Consider the following 19635-nt stretch of genomic DNA (forward strand, 5'->3'; position numbering starts at 1 on the left):
TTTTAATTGACATGTTATCTTTGTAAGTCATGCAGAGCCATTAACACACTGGAAATATAAAAAAGTATTAAACAAACAAGTAGCTTACACATTTCCGATGATTGGAAATAACATTGACACATCTCCAACTATAAATGTTTGTCTATATTTTAGGGACACCTTGTGTGTGTGTGTGTGTACATGCATGCACAAACATATACAGATAAACTTTAAGATAGATCATATTTGATGTAATTATTAAATGCATTTTTATAGAAATGAGAATGATAACGTCACAAGATGAAAAGCACTGATCTCCATATCAGAACCATTCACAGGATATTAAATGAAAATAAAAGCATTTTTTCAAACCATGTGATTGTATTCAAAATTTATTTTTAAACAAAACAAGACAGTCTTAAATAAACATGGTATTCTTAACATGTTGACAGACAATTCTAGATTAAGCATTTTGAACCATTGCTCTGTTCTGTCAGTGCCCTCCTACAATATTTGAAGGTTTTTTTTCCAAAATCAACCCAGATTTCTTATACAAGAAATTAAGTTGTTTATTAAGGTGAAGCATCAGTTTCCTTTAAATCATAAAGGTTTCACTAATGCGCGCGCGCACACACACACGCACACACACATTCATACTTCTCTTACATAGTTCTTCATAGGTCTCTCTCACACACACATGTGCACACACATACATACATTGAAGTCTGTCCAGCCTTTTTGGTTTTTGTATTACACTGCACATGCTGATCAGCATCATGCCAAGTCAGCTAAGCTTCACTTTAACAGTGGTAATAGATGGCGTCAACCAAACTTCATAGAACAAACAGAAATATATCAATATCATAAGCAAAATTAAGCTAGGTATCAGTGATAACAACAAACATGATAAAAACACAACCGGAATGGCTCATAACCAGACTAGTTTGCAATATGCAACCTTCCTCAGGAAGCAGCTCTTCCTGATTCACATGTAAAGAATGAAACATGCATTAAAAGCCTTTGTTCAAGGGAAAAGATGCCCTTCAAAACAATTTCTGTAATGTCATAAGGCAAACAAAGCTCTGGGGAATGTTTCATAGGATTTGTCTGCACACAAAAATGTGCGTGCTCAAACACGCACTCTATTACTTTACACTGTGTGTATACCAGACAATTAAATGCACTGGCTCAGTAAATTGGAAAAAGATCCAATTCCATAAATACTCATAATTATTGCTAAAATGCTACAAATTATGCTCTTTATCACAGAAGTGTTACAACCAAGGACTTAAAGCTGTCTTACTGGCAATGCATTTTGCAAATGTCCTTTATGGTGATAACATGCCATGCCCACATTTTTGGGGGGGGGGAGGGAGGGGGAGGAGAAGCAACGTAAGTACAAATACAAAAGAAAAACAAAAGGCTTAATGCAGTGCCCCTCTCAATTTGCTTTGTGATCAAAGTCACATTTAAACAAGTCCAGTTCACCATGTTAAGAGCAATCCAATAATAGGTGGGAGAACAAACGGAGTTAAAAGGGATGGGGGGTGAGGAGAGAGAAACAGCATGCATTTACAAATTGGTTATTATCTAGTCTTTTTTCTTTTAGCAATTACAGCTTGCATACAAAAACCCAATTGAAAGACCAGATTAATTGAAGGAAAAATTCCAAAAGAAGATCCAGTTGATAATTAAAGCTTACAAGTTCAAATCAGTAACAGCAAATTCACTTTGCCTTTTAATATACTGACATCTATTGCAATTTGATACTTAAGGATGACTAGTGTAGACAGAAAGATGCCCACTTTAAAAAAAGATAATAAATACCTGCTTCATGAAGTTACATTCTTAAGAAGACAGTAAGAAAATAGGTCACATGTGAAATGTTTCTGAAATGCTTCCCCTCTCCCCATAACTATCCCTTTAAAAAAGTCAGAATGGGAATGGAGAAGATTAGCTAGGCTAATTACAGCACAGTGATTAAAATGGTTCAGACAGAACCAGTTAGAGTTGGCCAAAAGATGCCCCCCATCGAAGCACTAATTCTTCCCACGTTCCCATGTCTCGTATATACCCAGACAGAGATACACATTTTGCTATTCCTAAAGCCAAGTTATCTATTCATATTTGCTCTGCAGCAACTGCAAGAGGTAGGCATAGATCATATAAAAAGCTTCTCTCCTTGTGCCCCACCACTTGTGCTTTCCAAAGCTATCCGCTCTTGTATTTATATTGTTAGCCTTTTAGTGGATGCAGTCCAATGACCAGAAGACCATTTGGGACAAACGCATAGCTGTGCTTGGTATACAGCCCATAGATTTTTCAGTGGATCTATGCAGAATTTATTCCCAGTGAATTATGTCCTTTGATTAATAGAGAGTAGCTTTTGCTATACTGAAAGATGCTGTTTGTAGAACTTGCTGCAGAACATTCCTAAGAAAAATGAATCCTGGAACCAATCCTCTTGATTTGATTTTGTACATAAAAACAAGGTACCATTTGGCCAAGACTATAGTTTTTTTTTTTCACAGATGCAAGTGCCATGCAAAATAAATTAGAGAACAGATATGAAAACATACAGGTAATAAAACTATTGAAGGTAGATCTTTTAAAAGCATATATATAAACATAATTTGTAATACTTTCTTTTTTCTTTTTTCTTGAAATACACAGTCACAAAGCTGTGGCTATACATCAAGGATCTCTTCTGCAGTGCCTCCACAGCGTAATCTGTAGCGTCCTGTCCTCCAGCTAATAGTAGGATCCCACAAAGCTGAGAGGAAAATGTATATCGTCATGGATTCTCTGATGAACCATGCTACTGCATAGTCAAGTTTTGAAAAACACAGAGCACTGCCCTGGGGGATTATATGAACAGAAGTTCATAATCAGTAACAATTTCACCAACCAAATTAAATATTTACTTAATAAGCTTAAATTAAAAAAGATTACTATAAGAGGCAGAAAAAAATAAGTAGCTTAGGCATTACATTTTAACTATTATTTCTAATACTCCAGGCAAATCCATAGCTCATATTTTTAAGAAACAATTATTCTAAATCAAGTCAATTAGGAACTAAAGGCTCTATTAGAATCTTTAATAAAAGTATGTATGACAACTGTTTTAGTTTTACATAGACTAATTAGTATCCTGAAAACATTGCATAGATCATTCAACATGGTGCTTTCACAAGAACTGCTCTAGATTTGTGGTACAGAGGGGCCAAATACAGGTAGTTCTTGACTCATGACCACAACTGGGACCAGAATTTCCATTGCTAAGCAAGGCAGTTGTTAAATGAGTCATGCCTGATTCTACTACCTTTTTGCCATGGTTGTTAAGCAAATCATTGCATTTGTTAAGAGAATATGGCTTCTTCTATTGACTTTGCTTCTCAGAAATCAGCTCCAATGATTGCAAATGATGATTATGCTGGTTGCTAAGTGTCTGAGTTTTAATCATGTGACCGGAGTGGTGGTGGTGGTGGTTTGTGACTGTTAAGTGTGAGAACCAGTTGTAAGTCACTTTTTGTAGTACCACTGAATAGTCATAAACTAATGGTTGTAAGTCGAAGACTACCTGTAACTGCAGCCAAAAAGCACACTCCTTCCCCAAAGTCTTCTGGGTACATAAATGAATCACCAGAAGACAATTCTACTATGCCAGCTTCATGTTATGGACTCAGAGGGACATGCTGAAGGAACCCTACACAGTCCTGTTTCTAGGATGTTATCAATAGATAAGTTGAGGTAGTCCTCAACTTATGACCACAATTGAGCCCAAAATTCATGTTATAAAGTGATAAAAAAGTGAGTTTTTTCCCAATTTACGACTTTTCTCACCACATTTTGTTAAGTAAATCACTGCAGTTCTTAAATTAGGAATAGGGTTGTTAATTGAATCTGGTTTCCCCATTCACTTTGCTTGATGGAAGGTCGCAAAAGGGGATCACATGAGCCCCGGAGATTGCAACAATCATAAATATAATTCAGTTGTCAAGCATCCAAATGTAAAACATGTGACCATAGGGATGCTGCAACGGTTGTAAGTGTGAAAAATGGTCATAAGTCACTTTTTTTCAGTGCTGTTACAATTTTGAATAGTCACTAAATGAACAGTTTTAAGTTAAGGACTACCTATACATGCATAATTAATCGTTGTGGCATTATTTGCTTAAATTCCCCACCCAGATTTCAGACACCTAAGCCCTAGTATCAGCTTTTATGACATTCCTTCTCTGTTCCAGAGATTTTTAACTCTCCAGATTTTGTGAAGGGGGAAGGGAAACAGACAACATAAGAAAGAAAAGGAATTAAGCAAAAACTTAGGTGTCTTCAACAGAAGATCTTTCCACTCAGATAATATCCCCATTGATTACAGTCCAAATACCCCTCACATTAGATGCTAATTATTACTCTAAATAACAGAAATTATCCAATTTGTATATAGGGCAGATTGCTAACTCAAATTTCTGGCTCATTTAATTCAAAAATGTTAGTAGATGTGTTTGAGAATATTTGTGAACCTCAATCCTTCATATCAATCAAATGGTTAAATGTTTTAAAATGTTCTATTGCATGAAACTCTGCTATTCACGACACAAAAATACATTAGTATTTGCATTTTGCATAGTCTTCATTCTGAATTTACAGATACACTTAAAATGTTATATTACTTTTAAAATATTCATGCAAAAAAGTGTGGTAATTAATTTACAAAAGAAATTCTATTATATATGAGTCTCCATTCAGTATAACCTACCTGGACAGCCCTGAGTTGAATGTAGTCAAATATAAACCATGCCAAACAATGACACATAAAAAACACCATTATGTCCCATCTGAACATATGATGAACTGCCCATCCAATAATCAAACTTGCAACAAAGCATTCTGAGATTGGCTCACAGATTATTGTAGCTGGAAGCATGTTAATCCGTAGTTTGGCCCACCTATATTTAAGAAATTTTAAAAAAAAATTAAACAGGGGAAAGTAATATCTATTACTGCATTCAGAAATTGATAAATGAAAGTTAATTTTAAAGACTTCTGCTGATCTGTGGGAAATCTGATAGAAAATGCATTTTTTTCAAAGCTGGTGTTCTTTCCTTATTAAGCATTAAAGATAAGACTGCAATTTTATTTATTCTTACTTAGGAGAGGACACTAGAATAACGCTGGATTAAAAGGCAAATGAGATTAGAATCCCTTAAAGGGTAACATTTTCAGTTTGACAATAGTTAACTCATTTTATTTTATAGATTACATTGTACTAATAGTCGGATTTTAACAGGTTGCAGCATTTTTTTCTTAAATAAAATATATGACTAGATAAAAATAGATTGATGTAGATCTAATAAATTTACCTCAGTAGATGAATTTGAGGAAAAAGAGGAGACTGTAATAGAGTGACAGATCTATAAATTCATCTGCTGAAAATCTAAATCAAATCCTAACCTTACATCCTTCACATTAAATACGTCAGATCCAACTCTGAATAGTTTGCAACAACTCTGCAATATCATTTACCATGTTAGAACTAACACAAATCAGAAACAAATCTGAAATTAATTGTGATTTCTAGAACAATAAATAGATTTCAGAATTAGCATCAAGGAAAAGCCGCTGAAACCAGACTTTAGGACAAATATCACATCCAGATACAATCAAAATCATTATGCTATGACTCATACATGATTGCTTTTTAAATGTTCAAAAACTAAAATGCGTATGTAGTAAGAACCAACTTAGAACATAGGAGTCATTGCTTTGATGTAATTGTATCCACACACACCCCCCACCCTATCAAACCTTTTCATTTATGAGTTCACATAATATCAACAAAATTCAACATAATACAGTATGTGTTTAACTTACAATGTAGAAAGGTAATTGATTTTGTCTTCTGAATGGACATTTTGTATTTCGTTTCATTCCCGTATAATTTTGGGTCTGCCTTTACTTGGTGAATCTCCAGGTTTTAGTCAAAAAAAAAAGATATCCTTCATGCCTAAACTGTTTGTACATTTCTCTATATGAAACAGAGATGATTTGCCTAAGATAGTTATGGCTGGCATGCAGCTGGCCATTGCATTAGAAGTGCATATAAAAACCAGTTTCATCTGACGTGACTTGAAAGCCAAACTCTTGAGTCTAGATATTACCGTATTTTCACGACTATAAGCCGCACTGAAAATCCTAAAATTTGATAAAAAACCGGCAGTGCGGCTTATAACCCGGTGCGCTTTATATATGGAAAAAGATCGAAAATCTCTCCCTCCCGATTTTACGCTCAAACTTGAAGCTCGCAAGCGAATGACCGCGAGCAGGCACGCACACGTCCCTTGGGTCTCTCCCTCCCGATTTTACTTACGCTCAAACTTGAAGCAAGTTTCCCCTGGAGTGGGGAGGAAATGTGGATTTCATAGTATCCTTCCCCTGGAGTGGGGAGGAATTGGGGATTTTGCAGTATCCTACCCCTGGAGTGGGGAGGAAATGGGGATTTCATAGTATCCTTCCCCTGGAGTGGGGAGGATTTGGGGATTTCATAGTATCCTTCCCCTGGAATGGGGAGGAATTGGGGATTTTGCAGTATCCTACCCCTGGAGTGGGGAGGAAATGTGGATTTCATAGTATCCTTCCCCTGGAGTGGGGAGGAATTGGGGATTTCATAGTATCCTTCCCCTGGAGTGGGGAGGGAATGGGGATTTCATAGTATCCTTCCCCTGGAGTGGGGAAGAAATGGGGATTTCATAGTATCCTACTCCTGGAGTGGGGAGGGAATGGGGATTTCATAGTATCCTTCCCCTGGAGTGGGGAGGAAATGGGGATTTCATAGTATCCTTCCCCTGGAGTGGGGAGGAAATGTGGATTTCATAGTATCCTTCCCCTGGAATGGGGAGGAATTGGGGATTTTGCAGTATCCTACCCCTGGAGTGGGGAGGAAATGTGGATTTCATAGTATCCTTCCCCTGGAGTGGGGAGGATTTGGGGATTTCATAGTATCCTTCCCCTGGAATGGGGAGGAATTGGGGATTTTGCAGTATCCTACCCCTGGAGTGGGGAGGAAATGTGGATTTCATAGTATCCTTCCCCTGGAGTGGGGAGGAATTGGGGATTTCATAGTATCCTTCCCCTGGAGTGGGGAGGAAATGTGGATTTCATAGTATCCTTCCCCTGGAGTGGGGAGGATTTGGGGATTTCATAGTATCCTTCCCCTGGAGTGGGGAGGGAATGGGGATTTCAAAGCATTTTAAACTATACCTTATAACCTTCCAAATGGAATAATAATAATATAAGAATGGCAAAGAAAAAGAATAATTATGCTTTATATTTTTACTATCATTTATTATCTTACAGGCAGGCAGGCTAGGAAACGGAATGAACGAGTGGCCAGGCAGGCTAGGAAACGGAATGCAGGCAGGCTAGGAAACGAAATGAACAAGTGGCCAGGCAGGCTAGGAAACGGAATGCAGGCAGGGGGGGAAACGGAATGAACGAGTGGCCGGGCAGGCTAGGAAACGGAATGCAGGCAGGGGGGGAAACGAAATGAACGAGTGGCCAGGCAGGCTAGGAAACGGAATGCAGGCAGGGGGGGAAACGGAATGAACGAGTGGCCAGGCAGGCTAGGAAAAGGAATGCAGGCAGGGGGGGGGGAAACGGAATGAACGAGTGGCCAGGCAGGCTAGGAAAAGGAATGCAGGCAGGGGGGGGGGGGAAACGGAATGAACGAGTGGCCAGGCAGGCTAGGAAACGGAATGCAGGCAGGGGGGGGGGGAACGGAATGAATGAGTGGCCAGGCAGGCTAGGAAACGGAATGCAGGCAGGGGGGGGGGAACGGAATGAACGAGTGGCCAGGCAGGCTAGGAAACGGAATGCAGGCAGGGGGGGAAACGGAATGAACGAGTGGCCAGGCAGGCTAGGAAACAGAATGCAGGCAGGGGGGAAATGGAATGAACGAGTGGCCAGGCAGGCTAGGAAACGGAATGCAGGCAGGGGGGGAAACGAAATGAACGAGTGGCCAGGCAGGCTAGGAAACGGAATGCAGGCAGGGGGGGAAACGAAATGAACGAGTGGCCAGGCAGGCTAGGAAACGGAATGCAGGCAGGGGGGGGAAATGTTGCAAAAAAAACGTGCGGCTTATAACCCGGTGCGCTTTATATATGGAAAAAGTTTGAAAAATTAACGTTAACTGATACTGCGGCTTATAATCCGGTGCGCCTTATGGTCGTGAAAATACGGTAATTACAAAATCAAACAAAATAGAGAACATTTAAAAAAAATTGAAATATTTATTAATACATGGCTGCCACAATTTTAATCACACATTAACAAAAATAAAATCAGAATAAGTTTCCAAAAATCCAGTTGATTGGACAAAAAATGAATAGAATTATATATTTTATTAGTTTTCAATGGAACTTCACCTAAATCATATGCAAAATTGAAGGTGTCAATAAATGAAATAATAAAAAATCAGATCTTTTTTTACCTTATCATTCTGCACTGAAACTGTGAAATTGAATAAGATCCAGAGTTTTGCATTGCAACTTGTGAAGCCATTTGAAATTTCCAACCTCTGAAAAAAGGAATATAACCAAAGTAAATAATCTCATCATTGAAGGATGTTGGCTAGTCTTTTTTCTTTAAACATTGGAAAGATACTGTCACAATGCTATAGATTTGACCCTAAAAGCCATGCTGTACAAACAAACTAGAATGTTGGTGTGTGTCATACATTTCTAATGCTCTTAGAAGAGCAGAGCAGCTCTAAGAAAAAAACAAAAACATAAAACCATAGGCTCAGTTTAAATATTCTTTGAATACAAGTTTTCTGTTTAACATGTAACTTTTCTATATTTCACATAGTTTATATGTGAGTTGTCATATAAACTTGTTTAATAAATAAAATAAATAAATATAATCAAAATACAAAGATACTGTGTGATAAAACACAGGACCAGTATCATGCTTATTTCTTCCAATCATCCTGTTAACTAGAAAAACCTAAATCAAATTTCAGATTTCATTGAAAAATAAATGAGACAAATTGCTCTCAAATATAGGAGAGCTTTAGCTAGGTGCTGTAAATAATTATGTGAATGACCATTGGCTTACCTGAAGGGTCCTTTTCTGGATGCTGCAAAGGAGAGTCCAAGCACGGGTTAAATACAGCCAATCTGCCCAGGACTGAATTGAAACTTTAAGCCACGCCTCTGGTGCTGACTAATCCTCAGATTTCTTTCAATGAAGGCGTGGACAATGCGCACTGAGAGGTTCAGGAACCAAGTCAATGAAGGACGTAAAAAAATATCCACAAGTCCAGAAGAAATCATATGACAAATGGCAGAGCAAGCCCCAGGACGGGGTTGGACTCTCCTTTGCAGCACCCAGAAAAGGACCCTTGAGGTAAACCAATAGTCATTTTCCTGGGTGCTGCTCTGGAGAGTCCAAGCATGGGACATACCCAAGCTAAATGTCACTAGGGCGGGAAGCGGAAGCATCCAGGGTCTCTCTCCGCTGGTACAAATGCCCTGAAGAACTCGCCTCCACAGAAGCAAATTTGTCCAGACTGTAGTCTCGAACAAAGGGAGACAAAGAAGTTCATGTGGCAGCCTTGCAAATCTCCTCTATCGGTGCTGGGTAGCCCAGGCCGCTGTGGTGGCGGCGCTTCTGGTAGAATTGTGGTGACCAGAGATTTCAGGTTGGTTGCACCCCGTAGAAAACTACGGATGATGGGATGACGACCGAGGGGAGAATGGCTGTCTACTGTCAAGATCGTAGACAAGGCTGCCACCTGTTGTCTCAGAGTGTTAGGGGGCAGGCCTTAGTCGAGCCCCTCTTGGAAAAGGTCTAAGATCTGAGAAATCATAGCCGTAGTCACTTTACTTTACTTTACTTTAGTAAGATTTGTATGCCGCCCACTCCCTTGGGACTCTGGGCGGCTCACAGCAAAAATAAAAACATTTTAAAACTTTAAAAATACAATTATTAAAAAATTAATACATCATCCATTCAATCAAGTGGGGCTGGATATTAATCAACAGCCCCAGGCCTGCTGGAACAGCCAGGTCTTGGTTGCTTTACGGAAGGCCGGGAGTGTGGTAAGGGTCCGGATCTCTGCGGGTAGCCGCCAGCTAGCATTGTCCGGTCGACGGCACCCGGAGGAGGCCCAACCTGTGCGATCTTATTGGTCGTTGGGAGGTGAATGGCAGGAGGCGGTCTCTCAGGTAGCCAGGTCCTATACCATGTAGGGCTTTAAAAGTAACGACTAGCACCTTGAAGTGGGTCCGGAAACCAATGGGGAGCCAGTGCAGCTCGCGGAGGATAGGTGTAACATGGGTGTATCTAGGTACACCCATTATCGCTCACGCAGCTGCATTCTGGACCAGCTGTAGTCTTCAAACACTCTTCAGGGGCAGCCCCGTGTAGAGTGTGTTACAGTAATCCAGACTTGAGGTGACGAGGGCGTGAGTGACCATTTGAAGTGCCTCTCGGTCCAGGTAGGGCCACAACTGGTGCACCAGGCGGACCTGAGCAAAGGCCCCCCCGGTCACAGCTGAAAGATGGTGTTCTAACGTCAGCTGTGGATCCAGGAGGACACCGAAATTGCGGGCCCTCTCCGAGGGGTGTATAACTTCACCCCTCAGGCTAAGAGGTGGAATGTCTGGACCATCCTTGGGAGGCAACATCAATAGCCATTCGGTCTTGTCTGGATTGAGTGCAAGCTTGTTCGCTCCCATCCAGACCCTGACAGTGTCCAGGCACTGGCACATCACTTCAACTGTTCGCTGAGTTGGCACGGGGCGGACAGATACAATTGAGTATCGTCTGCATATTGATGATATTTAATCCCGTGCCGGCGTATGATCTCACCCAGTGGCTTCATGTAGATGTTAAATAGGAGGGGGGGACAGGACCAAGCCCTGCGGCACCCCATATTTGAAGGGCCTCGGGGTTGATCTCTGTCCCCCAACCAACACCGACTGCGACCTGTCCGAGAGGTAGGAGGAGAACCACCTTAAGATGGTGCCTCCCACTCCCACCTCCTGTAACCGTCGCAGAAGGACCTTGAGCGAGTGTCCCCCTGGTGGTTTATGTGTGCCTGAGTGGCCACATTGTCCGTTAGGATTTTCACATGATGCCCCTTGATGTCATCTTGGAAGTGAGCGAGTCAGAGCTGCATTGCTCTCAATTCTAACCAGTTGATGCTGTGGGACGCTTCGGGCATTGACCATTGCCTTGCGCAATCTGGTTGTGGAGATGAGTGCCCCAGCTAATTAGACTGGTGTCCGTCGTGATGGTGAGATGGTCTGGCTCTCTGAAGAGGGTGCCCTTTGCCAGCGTGGGGGACAGCCACCACTGGAGGGATTGACGTACCTTTGGTGAGACCCGAACTAGCTGTTGAGAGTTGCTCATGTTGGCCCTCTGGTAGGGCAGGAGGAGCCATTGTAGGTGTCGAGAATGAAGATGTGCCCAAGGTACTATTGACAGGCACGAAATCATCTTGCCAAGGAGTTGTGACAGCTGCACGATCAATGCCTGCGATGACTGCAGTACCTGCAATACCTGGCTTCTGATGCTTCCCAAGAGCTCTGGCAACAGGGAGACCTGGCAACTGGTGGTGTCGATGATGGCGCCCAGGTGCTACAGCCTGGTGGTCAGATGCAGATGACTCTTTTTCTTGTTGATAGAGAACCCGTGATGTTGGAGGGTTCACAGTGTGTGCTGCAGGTCTTGCATTGCTTGTTGCTGTGATGACTGAATGAGGGTGTCTTCCAAGTAGCAATGCACGTGCCCCGGGCGAGATTTCAGGAAAGCCGCCACCACAGCTAGGATCTTTGTAAAGGTCCGAGGTGCTGCGGAAAGGCTGAATGGCAGAGCCCTGTACTGGCAGTGGCTGCCTGCATAAAAGAATCTCAGGAATCTGCCGTGAGCTTTGTGAATGGGGATGTGGAGGTAGGCCTCCTTGAGATCTATGGATTTTAAGAGATCTCCCGGCCTGATGCAACCCAGAATTGACTGAAGGGACTGCATCTTGAACCTCCGGTATGCTATATGATGGTTTAGCTTTGTTAGATCAAGGATCTCCCTCCACCCCCTGGAGTTCTTTGGGGCAAGGAAGAGTATTGAATAAGACCCTGTCCTTTCCTGACCTGGTGGAACCGATTCTAAGGCGTTTATGAGGTGAAGGATCTCCTGTTCCATGAGAGCCCTCTTGACCGGACAGGAGGGGGTTGGACACCAAATGAAGTGTCAGGGGGGTGAACTCTAAGGTTAGACCTATGCATATCATCCAAAGGACCCACTGGTCCGATGTGATCTGTTCTCATTGGGTGTGGAACATCTGGAGATGCCCTCATATGGGAGCCGTCCGCTGATGGCCATTTATAATATCTGAAGGGTCTGGAACAGGACCCTCCATGATAGGGACATTTAGAGAAGAACTATTGACGGTTTCTGCCACGAAAGGGCTGACGATCCTGGGACCTATCCCGTTGGAAGGAACTGGAGGTAGATGGCTGCTCCGAGTTCCGAAAGGGCTGCTTCCTATAAGTCTGGGAATCCTTGCGGTCAGATTTTTTGTTGACCGAAGGCATGACCTTCTTTTTGTCCTTATTTCCAACAAGGACAGGATCTAGGACCTCCCCAAAAAGCTTGCCGCCCTTAAAGGGAGCCGAGGCGAGCTTCCACTTGAGTGCATATCCGCGTTCCAATGCCTGAGCCATAAGAGGTGTCTGGTGGTGACTTAGAGGCCAGGAATCTAGAGGCAACGTAGTAGCGTTCAGGGTGGTGTAGCAGTGTACTCTGTCACTGCGATAATTTTGTTAACATCCTGCCTTAATTTGGTATCCCCAGCCGGGAGTTTGGCCAGGAGCTGTCTTAGCCAGAGTAGCGCCACCCTGGACAAAAAAGACACAGAAGCGGAAGTTTTAATGGCCCAAGCTGCCACCTGATGAGTCTTTTGGCAGGCGTTCTCAGCTCTTTTATCATCCGCCTTGAGCCCTTCCAATAGTTCAGGAGGGAGCACTGAATTGGAAGTGAGCGCCACCACAGGTGCGTCCACGGGAGGCAATTTCAGTAAGTCTTCCAGACTTGGATCAACCATGTACAATTTCTTGTCATTGCCAAGGGTAGCAAGGGTGCCTGGCTGCACCCACTGCTTTTGCACTACATTGAGAAACAATTTTGGACCTGGCATAATTTCCAGAATAGGTTCTGGCTCCTCAAAGAGTCCCTCACTGAGGTCCTCCAGTGCAGGAGCAGCCGAAGCCAGGGTGCTAGTACCCAAGGTGGTCGAGGCTTTAGCCTTGTTGAAAGTAGTCTTGAAATGAGCATACTTGAACAAGCCAGAAAAGGGCGGCTTGTCGGGAACAGCAGCCTCATCCCCGGAGATTCTGATTCTAGCCCTGGACCTGAGGTCCTCCTCCCAGTCAGAGTCCTCACTGGCCAAGGATGAGTGCAATGACTGAGGGAGCTGGGCCTGAGCAACATCTTGTGCAGGTCCCGGGGTCGGGGTGGGCGGGATTTGTGCAGGTGCTTGGCCCGTTGCAACATGCCAGCCTCTATCTCTTGGGAAACGGCTCTGGCAATGACATCCTGCATTTCTAGGGAAAGATTGGGTCCCCTATCTTCTGGGTGGCATCCAGGTGGGGGCTGAATGGCCGGTTGTTGGGGTGCAAGGGGCCCCACTGTGACCAGCTCCTCTTCAGGATCAGAAGGACATGCAAATAGGTCTGCTCGATCGGCCATAGAAGACCCAGGGGAGCCTGCCATTGCAATGGAATCTGCAGAGGAGAATTCCTGGCCTTCATCTTCACTCTCTAACATTGGAGGATCCTAACCCCAGGTGAGTGATCCCCATGGGAAACAGGCCCGGAAGGCTGGGTCTGTAATTGAGCCCTATAAAACTATTTTTCTAAAGCCTTTTGGCGTCTGATGGCATCTCTGTCTAGGCCCAAACTCTGCTTAGTCCCCTGCCTAGAGTAAGGCTTGCTTGCTCTGATGGCCTCCCTGGCTACCTTGCCAGCCTGTCTGGTACAGTCCCTGCTGGTGGAGGGACCAATCTGTTGCTCCTCAGGGAACTGGCTGCCATGATTAAATGTGGGGATGTAAGGCCTAGAAGGTAACTTTCCCCCACTCACCACCTCAGATGAAACTGACCTTAGCACTCTGGTGCAGAGGCACTGAAGGCAGTGGCAAGCAAAGCTCAGCAGTCCTTTGATTGGTAAAGGAAAATGCTGCAAACTCCAAACTCCCAGCACCCAAGCTGGTCAATTAACGTGGGGCGCGACCACATGGGCCACAAACTTCCGCTGCTGCTCTCTACTGTAATAGTGGAGCTGTGAGTTGGCAAACCTGCCATAATTCCAGACAGGAAGGCTTCTAGCGGTGACATGCAAGAGACAGGCAATCAGGTGGCTGTAGCTGCTTTTCGCAGCAAAAGTAGGTCAACAAAATGGTGGCTGGAACTTTGATCCTCTCAAAATGGCAATCACCACCATGTGTGACCCTCTCAAAATGGCCGCCACCACATGTGATCCACTTAAAATGGCCACCTGCATACACCAGAGAGTTCTGAGACTCCATGACAACAGCCAGCTCATTCAGAAGCACGGTCAGCAGCAACAGATGTCCCAGTGGGGTTATGATCACAGTGGTATCACTGCGATCGTGCTGGCATCGCCACTCTGACCCACAAGCCTTCCCCAACAGCAGCCTGCAGCCCCACGGCACCCGAGCAAACCCAGGACACTGGAGAGGCTGAAATTGGTGAGAACCAGGGAATTAGGGTAAAAGGAAAACTCAGCAAGCCTGCTCCAATATATCAGGAAGAAGAAGATAAATTTTGTAGTAAAATAGAAAAAATAGAGTTAGTTGAATTGGGCTAGCTGAATTGAAAAAATATGAGGATTATACAGCACCAGAGGCATGGCTTAAAGTTTCAATTCAGTCCTGGGCAGATTGGCTGCATTTAACTCATGCTTCGACTCTCCAGAGCAGCACCCAGGAAAAAATAATGTAACTGTACAGAAAATAAATTATGATAGATTGGCCTTAGTGTCAGAAAAAAAGGAACTTCCTTTTTTCTCCAATCTGCAACTTCATTTTGATGAAAAAAATTCTAAACATGATTGGAGAAGAATCAGTTTAATTGGTATAATTTCCCCTCTGGGAAGGAAACAATACGTACTTTTAAGGTTATAGAATAATTCAGAAATGATTTCTGAGTTGAGAGGAGAATATCTAAATAATTCTCCAACATCCCTTATTGCAATTTTTAGAAATAGTTTATACCAGAGGTCTCAAAATTGCTTTCCGAGAGCCACCCTGTAATTTACTCATACACATATTGCCAAGAGACTAGCATTAAATATAAGAAAAATATTTGTTTTGCAGTAATTTAATTTAATAAATTTATTTTTACTTGAATGCAGTTGTATTTTTGAAATTTATTTACTAAAAACTTTGATATTAGTATATGAAAAAGCTTTAGTGTTGCAGCCTTCAGACTACCAAATGAGTGCTCAGGTAGCACTCATAACAAGTTAAGTTTGAAATCCTTAGTTCATAGACTAGTTTACTGTTTTAATGGCATAATGACATGACTAAGTGACAATTTTTACTTTCTTTAAACCCTTAATAATATGTTCTACACTCTTTGTACAAACAACTAAACACATGGCAGATTATGATAAACACTAAAGGTAAACTTTTCCTGAGAACATTAACATCATACCTGTCAGCTATTGCTTTAGCCATAAAGTAATCTTCAGCAATATACTGTGCAAAAGCTATAAGTCCTCCAGCTTGGTCCAAAACATCTTTTCTCATCAAGCAAGACATCCCTGTTACACATTTAAAGCCAGTTATATGGGCAGAAATGTATGTCCTTGGATGGGAAGTACCAAAATATACCTTTAAAAAAAATGTCTTGGTCATGGTTCTATAGTGTGCCTTATTATTACATTTAACATTTGTCATAGATTTTTAAATATCTACTTGCACAAATATACAGAGATAGCACAGTCTTGTAAAAATATGTAGTAAATATTTGAGCTTCCTTGGATTTTACCAGCCATTTGTAACATCTTGCTCATCTTGTATACAAAAGAACTTTCTCATTATGCAGTCATTCTTATTTAATGCAAATTGCAATATCCAAATAAAGATTGCCATTGTTTCTATATTGATCTGAAAGTAGATTATCTTAAAACTGAAGTTCTGAAGAGTACTTTGTCACTACTTCTGTTAGTTAACATACTGTATATAAATAGATGATTATTCATCTACCTACTTCAAACAAAATGAGCCCATAACATAAAACAGTTGTATGAATTTATCTACATTGCCACTTTTCAGTTTTTCTGTTCATCTAGAAGTCCCGTCCCCCCTTGGTATTAGTTAAATGACTACAAAGTCAATGTAAGTACAATAGAAATTATGGGTACCGCAGTAAAAGGGAAATAACAGGAGAAAGAAAACGGGTGCAATAAAGTAAACAGTATTACAAATATTTTGCTGTAATAATATTTTTTTCTAATCCAATAACAATAAACTATTTATTTGTACTATATATGATTTTTCTACTTGAATTAGCAAACAAAAAGGTTGTGGCAGTAAGCACTATTCAATTCAGCATTAAGGCGTAAAGTTAACAAAGCAAAAAGAACTGAAATTTCAAATCAAGAAAGCAATATCTGCTTAGGAACCAACTACAAACAATTGATTCCTTTATTGTCAATATGCCATTGTATATGAATTAAGGCTGCTATATGTTCCACTTAGGAAACTATGAGTTCATGCAATTCTTTATAAAGATGTTGGTTCATCCAAATTTTAAAAATTGCTACGTCTGTGGTACTAGCAATGTATTAAAATTCAAGAACTCCAAAGAAGTTATTAAATGCTGCAAGCAATGGTCTCCTACAAAAATATAGGCTACAATGAATGAATCATCAGAAGAAGGAGGGAATGCAAACAAGTCTTTTCACTCAAAGCTATTAGAAATCTCTACATGTAAAATTCTACATGGAAAATTAATACACTTTTTGCATAATAAACTGTCAGCAAAGTATTGATAGTTAAATACCATTATTCACAAATATCAGACTATCTAGAATTATATTTTGGAGTTAATATATGAAGACATGGAACCAATTTTACTACAGTAGCGAATATTTTTTCTAGTAAAATGTTTACATTTACTGATTTTTTCAGCTTTAAACTATTATAATTTTCAAAAATTTAAGCCTATGAAACTGAGCAAACATAAATGAAAACTTACCTGTTCTAGAGTGGCAGCAAAGCCCTGTCTATCTGCTACATAAGGCAGGCCATGAACCAAACCCACTTTTTCAGTCATTTGATTGGCCATATCTGTTAGTGTATCTGGGTTAACTGAAAATAAGAACAGTGGTTAACATCAATGGCTTAATGTTTTAAAAAGTTGCTCTCAAGTAGTTAGGTTACTACCTCACAGTATAAAATCTTATTATTTAACCAACAAGAAAAAAACCCAATGTAATTTCCTAGTTCTGGCTACTTTGCTGAACATTATAAAAGTGAGGGGGATTATTTTTTTGTTGCAGAGTCCTAATGTGACTTGATAACTCAGTAATTATAGGAGTAATCAGAGTCTGGAGAATAAATATCATCCACCTGAGGTAGTTGCTATCCTGCAAATAGCAAATACAAGCATTGAATGGGGGGAAAAACACTTGTCGGAGTTCCCCAATGATTTGCCTCCAAGACATCATACTTGGAATCTGAAAGAGATCCTGTTCCATCTAGATACATAAATGGAAAGTTGGCATACATTATTATATTTATATTCTGCCTTTATTTTTGGATTGCTGAAACATGTGTACATAATGCTCCTGCCTCCTATTTTCCTCAAAACAATCACCTTGTGAGATGGATTGGGCTGACATAGAGTGTGATTGTCCCAAGTATACTCAGCTGCCTTTCATGCCTAGGATAGGATTAGAACTAGCACTTTGCCCACATCAAACTAGTTCTAGCTTCATTTTTTTAAAGAATTATTTTCTTTGAAATAAAGATGAAGCTACACAAGTAGTTATTGTGTAATGACCCCTAGAAACATGCCAACCCTTCTAGGATAGATAGACATACAGACATATTGTAGAGCTCAACTGGGAGACTACACAGGATAGCAAGAAGCAACCTCAACAGTTGTCTCCTCAGTTTTTCCTAATTAATACAATGGATATTTAGAACAGCAATTTCCATCCGTGATTTTGAGAACAGGCATTCTTCCCTCAATGGCTGCCTGTAGGGAGTGACTTAAAAGGCTCCAAAAATTTCAAACAATATGACAGTATCCATATGTTTCATGTTACCTTTGACTCTTACATCTTGTGCCTATGAGAATGACTATAACTCCATTTCCACAAAATTTGTAATGTCCTCTTGGCAGAATGTAATTTTATTAATATTAATACCATTTAATATTATGTTACTTATTTCAATAGCTTGCAATCAGGACCTTTCCAAAAGAACATTCTGTGGTGCTGAAAGAAATCACTTACCTCTAATGCCACTATCACAGATCCATATGAGATCGTATTTGGCAACTTCATATGCTGGCATCAAATTGTTGATCTTTGGATTTATTCCAACTTTTTTACCACCTTAAAAATAACATCTAAGCTGTTAGTCATTACCACTATCAAGAAATAAATATTGTGTAAACTCTATATCTCTGAATTTATTCATCCATCCGTATACTATACAGAGTTGCTTGAAAAAGTTAAGGTACCTCTATTCAAATGGCACGTTTCACTGTATCTACAAGAGAACAGAACCTGACACATCTTCTACAATGATCTAAAATTAAACATGGTATCCTTCTGCAAATTTGACTGCATACTTTGTATTTATGTGCAGTTGTTTATAGGTTCAAAATATGAAAATAATGAATATTATTCAGAAGTTTGGATGTCTTTTCAGTCAGTAGTTTGTAACCTCTCTGTTTGCAGAAATAAGCTTCCAAATGTTTACAGTAGCTAACTAAAATACTTTCTGTTGTTGCTTTTAGATTTAGTCTTCTAGCTCAGAAACTTTCTTAGGTCTCCTAGCATGCATTGCATGCTTAAGATTTCTTTGTACATTTTAAATAATATTCAAAACTGGAGGCTTAAACTTTCCTGTAAGTACATCACGGAGCTACGTTTTAGACTTATTTTCTGAAATATCCAACTTTTTTCAGCCTCAGCTTTGTGAAGAAGTGAATGACTGTGGGATACCAGCTCCTATGAGTTCTTAATATTTAGTCAAACCCACTCTTCCTTCTACCTACACAGTATTTCCTGTGATAGAAGCTATCACATAACCACTAAGCAAAACAAAGTCACTCCCATGCTTAGTGGTTGGCAAAGCTTTTCAAACATTTCAAATTAATCACAGTTTTCTTTTGCATACTTTGCACCATGAATGAGATCAGAGAAGAGATTTCATTTGCTAAGTTTCTCATGCAGGGCCCTGCAATCCACTGTTCCTTCTAAGGTGCGCGGCTGCGCAGCCGCGCACGTAGCAAGAAAACCCCGTGCAGCAGTTTCTAACTGCGGCGCAGGGGCCTCACAAACTCTAGGGTTAGCACGGGTGCGGGGACGGCGGCAGGAGCTTACGCAGCAC

At 41.0% G+C, this 19635-nt stretch overlaps 1 protein-coding gene across 1 annotated transcript in view; it reads right to left on the bottom strand.

Moving 5' to 3' along the window:
- Positions 1-355: 355 nt before the first annotated feature.
- The window catches only part of UGCG (UDP-glucose ceramide glucosyltransferase), a 56247-nt gene continuing 36967 nt past the window's right edge, over positions 356-19635 (bottom strand). Inside the window, exons 4-9 of the mRNA XM_032214447.1 lie at positions 18531-18632; positions 17267-17379; positions 15719-15897; positions 8471-8557; positions 4742-4931; positions 356-2837 (exon numbers count right to left, since the gene is read on the bottom strand). Coding sequence (XP_032070338.1) covers positions 2667-2837; positions 4742-4931; positions 8471-8557; positions 15719-15897; positions 17267-17379; positions 18531-18632 — 842 coding nt within the window. The 3' untranslated portion in view covers positions 356-2666. The remainder of the gene's footprint in view (positions 2838-4741; positions 4932-8470; positions 8558-15718; positions 15898-17266; positions 17380-18530; positions 18633-19635) is intronic.

Source organism: Thamnophis elegans, chromosome 3 (genome assembly GCF_009769535.1).
Source record: "Thamnophis elegans isolate rThaEle1 chromosome 3, rThaEle1.pri, whole genome shotgun sequence".
Taxonomy (NCBI): domain Eukaryota; kingdom Metazoa; phylum Chordata; class Lepidosauria; order Squamata; family Colubridae; genus Thamnophis; species Thamnophis elegans.